The sequence below is a fragment of the Poromitra crassiceps genome (assembly GCF_964638095.1).
Source record: "Poromitra crassiceps genome assembly, chromosome: 16".
NCBI classification, from domain to species: Eukaryota; Metazoa; Chordata; class Actinopteri; order Beryciformes; family Melamphaidae; genus Poromitra; species Poromitra crassiceps.
Genome location: NC_139645.1, coordinates 27,113,923 through 27,127,564, shown reverse-complemented (window position 1 = coordinate 27,127,564; position 13,642 = coordinate 27,113,923). Strand labels below are relative to the sequence as shown.

Below are 13,642 nucleotides of genomic sequence, written 5' to 3'. Positions count from 1 at the left end.
GGAAGTGTGTCTATTCAGAGCGATTTCCCGTGTGAGTCGATTTCAATCACAGAATCGCTGCCAATGAGTGATGGCGTGACTGCCACCATCTGTTCCTGCCGTGATCTGCCAATCAGAGAGTGCATCTTTGTCAATGACGTGTAACGGCTGCGGCAGATGTACAGTAACAATAGCATTTAGGCAGCTATGGCTATGCAGCCCATGAGCGTTCGCGTTTGGGAAAGTAAAGTGAAAACAGCTATAAGTTCAGTTATAGCAGAAATAGACTCAATCACTGCAATTAAACATGAACAACAGCGTGCACTAGTGTAGTTTCTCGGTGGAAAAGATGTGTTTGCCATTCTTCTGGCTGGATTTGGGAATAGTTTGATTTATCAAACGTTGGTAATGAAGATTTTTCCTACCAAGAATCCTTTGTTATTGTTGTCTCGCCATTGGATGTCTACCGTGAAAACCTTGTGTGGATTCTTATCGACGAGATACACGTCACTCACAAATGGTAAGTACAAACTAATAGTATTTTGAGATCTACAGATTAATGTTATGAGTGTTTGAGGGGCTAAATCCACATGGAGATTATATTTTTATTTTAATGTAGCCATTACAGGTGGTATTTATGTAAAATATGGAGTGACAGTTGGAATAGATATAAAATGTAAGTTTCTACACATCACTGTGGGTTTGTGATGCACCTGTGTTGAACCAATGGGCATTCAGCTTGATGCGTTTCTCGTCATCCTCTGTCATCCGCAGTCGGGCGCAATTGCTGGGGAGCAACTGCGGCGCCTCGCTCCAAATCTGCGCCCGCCTAAGCTCCAATCTGCCAGACTCATGTCACTGATAGTACATGGAGGTCACGTGGAGGCTGGGTTTACCCAGGCTAAGGCCCGCCCATTTCCCGACCACAACTACTTAGCACACCCTAGCAACCCTCTACAAATGCCCTAGCAACCACCTGTAAACACCCTAGCAACCACTTAGTACACCCTTGCAACCGCCTAGAGACACCAAGGACAGCAAGCAAATTAAAATTTTCTTCAGGAAATGTAGCCTTTTCTGGTTAACTATGATGTCTAACCTGAGAGTCTCCAGTATGCAGTGTGGACTCTTCAGTCCAGCAGAGAGTAGCTCCACTTCTGAATCCAACAGCATGTTTTCACTCAGGTCCAGTTCTGTCAGATGGGAGGGGTTGGACTTCAGAGCTGAGGCCACAATATCACAGTGAGTCTCTGACAAGCCGCAGCACCTCAATCTGAATAAACAATACAGAACTTCAGAGCTGAGACCAGGATTTCAGAGCTGAGGTCTCTGAGAGTTCAGCCAGAAAGCATTTTTTACAGATTTAGTGTAAAATAAGAGATTATCAAAGCAGAGCTGAGACTAGCATAATTATCAAAACTTATACAGCATACTACTACTGTACTACTACTACCACTACTAGTAATGATAATAATGACAATAATTAGTATTATAAAAGTTTTCCAAAAGTGGTTAAGATATAATGTACGCTGAAACCAAACAGAAAATAATGCATACATGCAATTACATGAAAGCATTTCTCTAAAGCAGTGATACTCAACTTGCGGCCCGGGGACTGGATGTGGCCCGCGATAGAGTGCAGAGTGGCCCCTGCCCGTTCTCTAATCCACAATGAAAACTAATGTTAACTTAACCTAACTAACTTAACTTAACTATCCTGTGTGCACAAAATTGTCAGACTAAACTCCGGCTGACACGCCAAAAACCTACAATCCGCTACAGACCCCTACGGACCCCTCCCATCCAGCCAATGCTCTCTTTGCCCCCCTTCCTTCGGGAAGAAGAGTACGCAGCATCAAATGCCGAACCACTCGTCTGCGTAACAGCTCGTACCCTGAAGCAGTGAGGGCCCTTAACTCCTCCTCAGTTCAGTTCACCACCCCAACTTAATTTTACCTCCTGGTCTTTTAATGCACCAGACACTTTAATGCATTGTGCACTTTTTTTTGTTGCACTAGCTGCCTGTGCCTACCCTGCACTGTACACTGTATTGCATACTGTTTTGCATTTTGCAGTTGTTTTTGATTGCATGTTCCTACTTTTTATACATTGCAGCAGATGTGTAGTTGTATTGTCTGTCTCTCATGGTCTGTTACTGTGATTGTTTTGTCTGTTGAGCCAATCAATTTTGGTTGATATGGCAATAAAACTATTGAATCTTGAATCTTGAATCTTGAGACAAATTCATATTAATGTTTGTATATTAACTGGCCTGTGGCCTCCTATCATTTTACAAAAGTGGCCCCCGGGCAAAGCAAGTTGAATATCCCTGCTCTAAAGTGTTTAAAAGGATAAAGATTTCAGCCTGAGCTACAGATGCAGTTCAATTCAGCTTCTGGGAAAACAACTCAGTAAAAGAGCCTGACACCATCAGAGTCTGGCTGCACCACAGATTTGGTTGGGGTTTAGTTACTTTTAAAGTTTTGAGCCTACAGCATTAAATTCCAACTTTTAAAGTCATATTTATGACTTTTTCAGCTAATTCATGTCACTCTCAGTAATTCTGATATTTCTGACATGAGCTGAAGGCAGGAGAATATGAGGGGAATCTTTCATAGATACCAATAAATACCAATACCAATAAATAATTGAACTAGATTAGTAAGTGGACTGTGAAACCAAACCTCTGTTACAGGAAAAAGGTTGTTGGAAAACGTGTTATGTCCAACATGGTGTACCACTTCTGTGTAGAACAACAGTTAATAGTGTGTATGTTTGAAGAACTATAGATGTTTATTGTAAATCTGATGGTGTCAGGTATGAACATTGCTCTACACTGTTCTATATTGTTGGTAGTCACATCAGGACAAACCGAGCCTTCCTGCAGTTCCTCACAGCTGGGATCAGTCTCAGTCGTCCCTCTTCTGATGTGTTGTAGGCCTCCAGGTCGAACACATCCAGAACCTCCTCTGACATCTGCAGCATGTAGGCCAGAGCTGAGCAGTGGATCGTAGAGAGTTCCTTCTCTGATCTGTTCTTTGACTTCAGGAACTGTTGGATATCCTGATGTACTGAGTGGTCGTTCATCTCCATCAAACAGTGGAAGATGTTGATGCTTCTGTCAGGAGAAATATCACTCTCCATGTCCTTCAGGTTGCTGATGACACTCTGGATGCTTTCTGGTTTGCACTCTGTCTGACTCAGCAGGCCTCGCAATAGTTTCTGGTTGGACGTCAGTGAGAGGCCATGAAGGAAGCGGACAAAGAGGTCCAGGTGGCCAGTTTCACTCTCCAGGGATTTGTCCATGGCTGTCTCCAGGAAGACTTCCAGGGATTGTTCACTGTCATTCGATAGACCTTCTTCACCCAGGAATGCCTCCAGTCGGGCTCCAGGCTCATCCCTGTTTGTGTGACAGTGGAACTTGTAGACAGCAGCCAGAAACTCCTGAATGGTCAGATGGACAAAACAGAAGACCTGGACCTGGTGCAGCCCACACTCCTCTCTAAAGATCTGTGTGAACAATCCTGAGTACTCCGAGGCTACTGTGATACCTATGCCACACTCTCTCAGGTCTTCTTCATAGAATATCAGGTTGCCTTTCTCCAGCTGCACAAAAGCCAGTTTTCCCAGAGAGAGAATCATCTTCCCGGTCTCTTTAGTCGAGTGGAGAACTGTCTCAGCTCTCTTTTGAGTGTCCCGATTGAACTGAAGCAACAGGAAGTGGATGTACATCTCAGTCAGGGTTTTGGGCAGGTCTCCTCTCTTAATGGTTTTCCGCACAGACTCCAGAACTTTAGCAGTGATCCAGCAGAAGACTGGGATATGGCACATGATGTGGAGGGTTCGTGACTTCCTGATGTGGTCGATGATTATTTTGGACTGCTCCTCACTGAATCTCTTCTTGAAGTAGTCTTCCTTCTGTCGGTCAGTGAAGCCTCTCACCTCTGTAAACATGTGAACAAACTTACGAGGGATCTTATTGGCTGCTGCAGGTCGTGTGGTTATCCAGCGGCGAGCATAGAGAAGCAGGTTCCCCTTGATCAGGTTTGTCAGCAGCATGTCCACTGAGGTTGACTTTTTAACATCAGCCAGGAACTCATTGTTCTCGAAGTCTAGAGGAAGTCGACACTCATCCAGACCATCAAAGATGAACAGAACCTGGAACTTGTCAAACACGCAGATTCCTGCTTCTTTGATCTCGGGGAAGAAGTGGTGAAGAAGTTCCACCAAGCTGAACTCTTTATCTTTCAGCAGATTCAGCTCTCGGAAAGGTAACAGAAATATGAACTGTATATCATGGTTGGCTTTGTCTGCAGCCCAGTCCAGAGTGAATTTCTGTGTTAAGACTGTTTTCCCAATGCCAGCCACTCCTATTGTCATCAATGTTCTGGGTGATTCATCTCTTCCAGGTAAGGGTTTAAAGATGTCTTCACATGTGATTGTTGTTTCTGGTCCCTGGTTTCTGGATGCTTCAATCAGTCTGATCTCATGTTCACAACTGACCTCTCCACTCCATCCCACTATGAGGTAAAGCACTGTGTAGATCTGATTGAGAAGTGTTGGGATTCCTGCCCATTCCAACACATACTTAAACCTCTGCGTCAGATTAGATTTGTGTTGGCGTTGACAATCTGCAGTACTTTCTGAAAGAACAGATAAAATCAGTGAGAAGTGAGTTAAGAGTAATGCAAACATTTCCTAATAATTTAGCTCAACCAGGATTTTCTTGATTATTTATCGTCAACAACTTCCATGAACATAACAAAATCAGCAATGATTTATTTTAACTTATTTGTGTGTGTGTGTGTGTGTGTGTGTGTGTGTGTGTGTGTGTGTGTGTGTAGGTGTGTGTGTGTGTGTGTGTGTGTGTGTGTGTGTGTGTGTGTGTGTGTGTGTGTGTGTGGCAGGGGAGGGTGGACTAAAAAGCCATGACAGAGCCATGCTGTTGCTGTTGACTTTTAAAATTGAAAGTATGTCTTTGTGTGCTGCATTTAAAGGTTTTTAGCTTACAATTGGAGCCAATGACTTCCGGGTTGCCGGCTAAAGATGGTAGGTGGGAAGTCATAAAATAATGGGACTACAGCAAACATGTTGATTTTGTTATGCTCGTAGGATTTGCTGACATAAGCAATGTACTAAAAAACACCAGCCGTAGCCCTCGTTCACACCATACGCCAATCCCATGCTGAAGCTATGCAGTGCTATGGCAGTTTCATTTTGGTGTCCTAACAAGGCGAGACCGTTCACACCAGCCGCATGCCACACCACACTGAAGCCACGCTGAAGCTACGCTGCAGCGATAGTTTCAGCTTCTGTTCTATTTTTCAAGTGTGCAGCACGCTGCACCCGAGCTGCTAGGCATGAAGTCAATGCAAGTTGTGAGCGGGGGGAGGGCGAGCCGAGCGAGGTGCTGAGGAAAAGAGAGTGCTTCTGGTGTGACCGGTTTAGTGTGGCACTCAGCTTCTGTTAAGCGGTTCTGAATAGCACCTGGTGTGAACCAAGACTTATTCTTTAACACATTGAGTGCCACAGCGCTTCAGTAAAATTGTCTGGAGCCTGTGCCAGATTCACTTCCATTCAGTTGAAAACAGCTATAGAATTTTTTCTATTAGGGCTATATGAACAGGGCTGGACTCTAATGAAACATTGGACACTCCTGCTTCTTTCAAAGAAGAAATTTTGTTTCTAGACAGTTCCATTATGAAATGACAGCCTCTGAAAGAAGAGCACTTTCAAGGGTTTTCTGCTGTCTTTTTTTACTTTTCAAGATAAAGTCACTTTTATGAATACTTTTTGCACTCTAATTTCGGGCACATTCGCTGACTCTGGCTGGTATTTTCTGATGTGGTGACATGGTGTAGTTCTGTGCAGCCTGCGTGCCCCACCCCCCTCTCCCCCCCTCTCCAGCCCTGAGCTGCAGACTCCTCCCCACACGCACACAGTCTTTCTGTCAGTCATTTTCGCAGCCTCCGTTTTTGCCCCGGGCGGATCCCAGCGCGACGAGGAAGTGGCAAACGGGACTGCGGGAGGGGGTTTGGCCGTTCGGCTTCGGGTGCTGCCTTTCTGGCGGGTGGTCGTGTGGAGAGACTATGTGCAGGCGGATAGACAGAGGCGGAGGAGCTCAGTTGTGGGCGCGGATCGCAGCCAACTGTCAGCTGCAGACAGAGCAATCTATATGGCTCTGGCTGCAGCATGCATCGGTGTCTCGTCTTTGATCACGGCTTTCTCCGCTTTCTCCTGCACAAAGTAAAGGATCTGAGGTGGGTGGCGCAGCTCCCGTGTAGATTTTTAAGGTGGCGCCGTGTGATCCCTTGAAGGGATTCATGCTCACTGGCTGGGTACGACCTTAAACAGCAGAATTATGGAATAATATGAATTATGATCAGGGTTGGGGAGTAACGGATTACATGTAACGCCGTTACGTAATCTGATTACAAAAAAACGGTAACTGTAATCTGTCACAGTACATTTTAAAATGTGTAATCTAGATTACAGTAACGGGGGTATAGTAACGGCGTTACAGGCGGGATTACATTGCCCTTGCCTCTTCATTAATTTTACAAAATAACAACAAAAAACGGTGTAGCCTGGTGCCAGTGACTGACTGTGACGAGGACGAGCGAGGCGGAGCAACAGCAGCAGCTGCAGGCAGCATTCATGATGACAGAGGCACTTTTACGTTCGCTCAGTGTTTAGACAGATCAAGCGTCTTCCACATGGATTCTACTGAAAATGATATTTTTAGTAGAATCCATGTGGAAGGCGCTTGTGTGTGGAGCTGTCAGCTGAACCTACGAGCTGCCAGGCAGTGGAAAATCTGCATTGAATTTCTCCGCCACCCGTGCTGACAAACGCTGCTCTCTGCATGGGGCGAGAGGTTTTTACTTTCACTTACGGCCACATTCCACCGTGTTCGGTCCGTCTGCGCTGCGGTACGGCTTCGGAGCCGATACGTTTCCACTCTAATCATTGTGTCAACTCCCACCTACTCTGCTGCGTTGCGTGTCTACTCCGTCCCAGCTCCGACGATCCGGAGCTCTCCGAAAAAGATATGCAAGGCTTCTATTTTTCACGGATGTCGGAGCAAAACTGCAGCAAGTTGGGTCAGGCGTGGAGTCAACAGGGCAGAAGTGCTTACAGCATTTCACGTCGTGTTTCAAGAGAAGCTGCGTCTTCCACTCCACATCATGAAAAATACCCATAACGTAAATTAAAGTGGTCTTAAAAATAACTCTTGTTGTATTCTCCTTAACTTCATGTTCGTATAAACATTCTTATCTGGTTATCAATGGTAAAACATGCTTCATCTAGTTAAATAAGGGTTTTAGCCAGGACTCTTGACCAGGACTCCCTGGAAGAAGAGATCTTGTATCCCAATGGGACATTCCTGGATAAAAAAAAAAAAGGTAATCCAAAAGTAACTGAAAGTAATCCCTACTTTACTTTTAAATAGTGGTAATCAGATTACGTTACTAAGTACAATTTTTAACAAGTAACAAGTAACTTTAAGGGATTCCTATTTAAAAGTAACCTACCCAACCCTGATTATGATTTTAGGACGTCCACAGACGTCCTTGGCACTTCTCGTTACTTTTTTTAGGACGTCCACAGACGTCCTTGGCACTCAATGTGTTAACAACACTTTATCAGTGTTTCACAGCGCTTCCAACTGAGAATGATTTGGCTTTTCAGAAAGACGCTGGTGTCGTGCTCCTTTTCTGGCAACTAATCATGTGGATGGGCTATCGCAGCGGAGACGGAGGGGCTCAATTGTGGCAGCAGATTGGCTGCTGTTCACAGGCACAGCTAACGTTACAGCATTTCCGTTTCCCCACACGGCTTCTTCTACTCTTTTTTCTCATCTTTCTCTAATCCGGAGAGCACTGTCGCCACCTAATGGGTCCATAAAATAGCTTCTACACCTTCAAAATCCCCCATACTTTTAGAGGAGATGCATCAGGCTTTGATCCACGTCCCACCGTCAAAAAACACAATTGACGTCTTTAGACATCATTGGCACTCTACGTTACTATTTGAATTGACGTCTTTAGACGTCATTGGCACTCAATGAGTTAATATTTCTGGTGAGTGTTGTGCTTACTGCTTTTAATAGCGTAGCCTACCTGTGTTGTTAGCATGCTAGCTGTCAGCTATCAAGCTCGTACCGCACTGAATTAACATTGCTTCCTTGTATATTGTGCGCTGGGATCAGCGCTCCCCAGCGCACTCCCAGCGTTTAACGTCGGAAAAAGACGCTAGGTGGACACAGGCACTTAGGGTGTCAAGTCATAGTCGATTTTTAATTTGTCTTTATTGAATTTTTCAAAACTGCATGTTTAAATAAGAATAGGCTAATTATTATTTCCACCCACCACTCATTTAATTTGGTTAGTTACTTTCATGTAAAAAGTTTGGAAGGAACAAGCGGCGAAGCATCCTGGGAGAAATATGCAAATGTATTTGTCCAATGTGGTCCAATGACATTGCTCTCTGTCAGAACTTGTTTGAATGTCCTGATGTTGGTCTTGTTAGTTATGCCACCACTCTGTGTGTCTGATTAGGGGCAGTTCATTCATTCATACTTTGAGCTGCTGTGCTTTTCTTGATGGCTATTGTTCTATCCTTATTGATATGTAAACTGCTACCTTGTGTTGATTTGTCAGTTGCTGACTAGCTATTTCAGATGCGCTCATCATCAGGGCCGGATTAACACAGTGTGATGCCCCAAGGTGACCCAGACTTGAAGTGCCCCCCCCCCCCCCCCCCCCCCACACACACACACACACACACACATACAAAGGGAAATTTACTATGGCAATAAATACCACCGATTTACATGACTGTATTGCTAAAGTAGCGCCTCAACACACACACATACCAGACACAAGACACAATGTAGATGATGTGGACTAACACCATCACACATGAATACAATTGGGCTAATTGCCAAACAGCGTTAATGTTGGAGAGGGTTACATACAGTTTGTAGAGAAAGACCAAATGGGCAAGAGACAGTTTATTGAACATCTATTTTTAGTGACTTGATCGTTTTAGTGTCAACATTTGACTATCCAAATAAAATCTTACCCGTGTTTAATTATAACCTCATTAGACATTTGTGTAATTTCTGTTTCTCACACGTTTGTATTTTTTTTCATCACCCCATCATTTAACGTTACCTTCAGGTCCTGAGCTGCTGGGTGACAAACTCAGCACAAGATCATTCCTGTTGATCCTCGTCAAAATCGTCTTGGTCATCTCCAGAGAGCGTTGGCTGTAGGTTTGTACCAGCAGATCCACAGTGTCCTCCCTGCCTGCCTCCTCCAGTCGGCTCTTTTTGATGGGTGGACAGCCTTCCAGAATCTGCTGCTGCAGGAACCACTGGAACCTTTGTAACTCTTCCTTTTTCAAATCGTCCAGTGCTTTGATGAGGAGCAGTTTAGAGTTTAAGAGTACCTCTGTATCCGCTGCCATTGTTGCTTCGTCGTTGACTTCCTCAGGAACGCAAGATGTGAAACAAGGCGTGGCAGCGGTCTAACTGGTGACCTAGTGTTGATTTGATCTGGCAACATAAAATAAAACATTTTTAAGAGGGGAATCACTTTGACTCCAAAGTCAAATTTTGGAAATCCAAAGAATATTCACATCTGTGCATCTGTGCGCATCAAATACACATCATGAAAGATTTCACATCATCATCACAGTCATAACAGTCGTACAAACACAACACAATTCTCCATACTTCATCTATCAAACAGGTCTAATGTTTCCTGGTAGGATCTTTACCTCAAATCACATCCCGATCAGACAAACGGACTTTCTAATGTCGTCTGTAGAGGAGACTGATAGAATGATGTTTCCTGTTTTTCGTCCGTTCTGAGTCTGCACGGCCACAAGGTGTAAGCATGGTGCAAACTCTCTGCTACTGCCAACCAATCAGAGCAGGATCTGCTTTTGGTTGCTATAGAAACCACATACTGACAGGAAGCAGCCACTTCCATGTAGGCCTAAAGTAAGTGTTAACTACATTCAGAGTGACCCAGACAAATGGGCTCAGCAACTTTGAAGTATACCAGTAATGTAATGTATACAGTAGGCTAGGTGCAGTCAGCTTCTGTGAGGAGGTGTGTGTGTCCCCTTCCGCTCCAGGTTGATTTACAACAATGACAAGCCCCGGTTCACAGCCTGTCTCCGCAGGCTGTGAACCGGGAAGGAGGTGGCCAGGCGTAGTGGAGATTAGGGGTGGGACAAAATATCGATACCCACGTTATCGCGATATTTCCACCTGCGATACGTTATCGATACACTGGCGCCAAGTATCGATATGTTTATTAATTTTTTTTTTTTTTTTTTTTAATAAACAGGCTAAAATATTATGCTGTGTGTGGTAGTTGAAACATAGTTTCAAGTTGACGTTTATTTATGTTTGTAGTTGAAACAAAAACATAACTACTGTAGGCTACATGAATGGAAATGTTTGATCATTAATATCTACTTTTAGAAATTATATAGGTAGGTAGGTAGGTTATATAGGTTTTCTTGTTTTAATAGTAATAATAAAAAGACTTAATGTGTAACTTTTCCTCCGTGGTATCGAAAATGGTATGAGTGAGTGAGTGAACTCAGAGAGTTCATGTCAATTCTGCTAATAAATGCATAATACATGATTTTTTGCCTTCAGAGGTATTTTACATACCTCTGAATACATCACGATACACAGGTATCGTGATGTATCGTCTTCCGATATATCGCAGTATCGCAGTATCGCAGTATCGTGATATATCGTTATCGAGGGCCAAGTATCGTGACGATATCGTATCGTGAGCTACTCAGCGATTCCCACCCCTAGTGGAGATACTAACAGGTTTAAGGAGGCCAAATACATCTTCGCGAGAGCGGTGAAGGCGGCGAAACAACGCTTCTCGGAGAAACTTCAGAGGCAGTTCTCTGAGGGGAACCCCTTCTCCGTTTGGAAAGGCCTCAAAACAATTACTAACTACAAACCAAAGTCCCCACGGACGACTGACAGCCTCCTCCTCGCCAACGAGCTCAACGAGTTTTACTGTAGGTTCGAGACAGAGAAGCTCCCCCCCACCCTCCCTCCCCACGCCTCCCGGCCACACCCCCAGTCCTCAGTCCCCAGTGGTGACCCCACCTCCCCTGCCCCCCCCCCCCCCACACACACACTCCCCCATTCCCCCCCCCACACATTCCCTCCTCCCTCCTCCCCTGTCTCCCCTCCCCCTCCCCCCCACCCTCTCTGTCACCGAAAGGGAGGTAAACCGCCTATTTAAGAGCCAAAACCCCCGGAAGGCGGCCGGACCAGACTCCGTCACACCCGCCACCTTGAAGCACTGCGCCGACCAGCTGTCCCCGGTGTTCACCAACATCTTCAACACCTCGCTGGAGCTGTGTCGGGTCCCAGCGTGCTTCAAGGCCTCGACCATCATCCCCGTCCCCAAAAAGGCCAAGGTCACAGGCCTTAATGACTACAGACCTATCGCGCTGACGTCTGTAGTCATGAAGGTCTTTGAGCGTCTGGTCCTGGCCCACCTGAAGTCCATCACAGACCCCCTACTAGACCCCCTGCAGTTTGCATACCGAGCCAACAGATCCACGGACGCCGCCGTGAATATGGCTCTGCACTTTGTCCTGCAACATCTGGACCATGCAGGCACCTACGCCAGGATCCTGTTTGTGGACTTCGGCTCGGCCTTCAACACGATCCTACCATACATCCTAGAACGCCAGCTGTCCCTGCTGCGGGTGCCGGCCTCTACCCGCAGGTGGATCACGGATTTCCTAACCAACAGGTCACAGCGGGTGAAGCTAGGGAAATTCATCTCCCTTTTAAAGTTCATCAGCAATGGCTCCCCGCAGGGCTGCGTTCTGTCTGCCCTACTATTCTCCCTGTACACCAACAGCTGCATCTCCCTCCACTCGTCGGTCAAGCTCCTGAAGTTTGCAGACGATACCACCTTGGTAGGCCTCATCTCCAATGGGGATGAGTCCGCCTACAGGAGGGAGATCACGCGGCTAGAGAGCTGGTGTAATGACAACAACCTGGCCCTCAATGCTCTCAAAACAGTGGAGATGGTAGTTGACTTCAGGCGGAAGGCAGCCCCTCCCCCCCCGCTCAACTTGGGAGGCACCCCAGTGGCCTCTGTTGAGTCTTGCCGCTTCCTTGGCATGACGATCTCCCGGGACCTGAAGTGGGAGCTGAACATCGACGCTCTCATGAAGAAGGCCCGGAAGAGGATGTACTTCCTGCGGCAGCTAAAAAAGTTCCGGCTGCCGAGGTCTATGCTGACTCAGTTTTACACCTCCATCATTGAGTCCATCCTCACCTTCTCCATCATCACCTGGTTCCCTGCGGCTACGGTCAAGGACAAGACCAAGCTGCAGCGGGTGATTCGATCAGCGGAGAAGGTGATCGGCTGCCCCCTCCCCTCTCTCGAGTCCCTACATGACACCAGGGCCTTGAAGAGGGCCAGAAAGATTATGGCTGACCCATCCCACCCGGGCCACGCCCTCTTTCCCATGCTTCCTCACGGTAGGCGGCTACGCCTGCCAGTGACTCTAAAAAACCGTCACAGACTCAGCTTCTTCCCCTCAGCAGCACGTCTCGTAAACCAGTCAGGTATCCCCCGGTTCCCACCCCCCCCTAAGGGGAGCTGCCTCGGGCCTGAACACTTATCCAAATTTTTGCACTGCCCATACCTGTATGATCACCAAATATTGCACTTTCTTGTCCTGTTGTTCCACTGTATTTGCCTCGTTTTGCACTGTCCCTTTATGTGAAAAAAGTTTTAAGCACTTTAATGCCAAAAACAAGTTCCTATATGTTACATAACATAATGGTGAATAAATGATATCTGATTCTGATTCTGATACAGTAGGCTAGTACTATAGTAGTAGTTGTAGAAAATGGTCCATAACGGCCCACCATCAGGCCTGTTCTTGGGGCAATTGACGCCCACGAAGCAAGGCGCCAACGACGTAATGATGATGACACCGCCGTGACATCATCGATGATGATGTCAGAGTTCACCTGTGAGGTCATCAGCGATGTCAGACGGTCTAGGCTGACTGTGATGGCAGACGTGACTTTATGAGGTCACCGATGATACCGGTCATACCTCCACCAACGATGTCATACACCAAATGTGGGGGGTATAAAAAGGTGTTGTTCTGTTATGATTTGTATTGTCTTGGTCCTATTCCCCTTTCTGAAATCTGTAAGCTATGTACGCGGCTTCTGCCTTGCTCCTATCTGCCTGATATTTCATTAAAGCTTGAAAGACATCTCTGTGGTTCTAACCGATCACTGCCCGTGAGCCCTTACCTAAGATCCGGCAACTTCACACAAGGCAAGCACATAAGCTTCCCTACAGTAGTATATAGTAGTATATAGTAGTTTAGAACACGGCTCTCTTGAATACTCGATTCTGATTGGTCAATCAACAAGATTCACCGGTCATTATTTCTCGAGAACCGACCGCTGCTCTGCTACACCTGGATTAATCAGTTGATAAGAGCTTTTTGTCAGCAAACACTACTAATTAGGCCAACCAGTTGCAGCTGTGGTGTCTTGTGTGCCAATTTACGAATTAAACCGCTTTGTCGTTGAAAACGCTATTAAAAAATCTATTTGAATAATTAT

At 45.9% G+C, this 13,642-nt stretch overlaps 2 protein-coding genes across 2 annotated transcripts in view; both read right to left on the bottom strand.

The window, feature by feature from the left end:
- Positions 1-977: 977 nt before the first annotated feature.
- On the bottom strand, positions 978-9,453 carry LOC310791551 (NLR family CARD domain-containing protein 3-like; the record flags this gene model as incomplete). Its single annotated transcript, XM_083653223.1, has 4 exons — positions 978-998; positions 3,052-3,379; positions 3,476-4,622; positions 9,159-9,453. 4 exons carry the CDS (start codon positions 9,451-9,453, stop codon positions 978-980), a joined length of 1,791 nt encoding a protein of 596 aa, XP_083509349.1.
- LOC310791242 (uncharacterized protein) overlaps positions 9,445-13,642 on the bottom strand; it is a 23,857-nt gene continuing 19,659 nt past the window's right edge. The window contains exon 8 of the transcript XR_014553421.1: positions 9,445-9,541. The gene's annotated coding sequence lies outside the window, so the exon portion shown is untranslated. The remainder of the gene's footprint in view (positions 9,542-13,642) is intronic.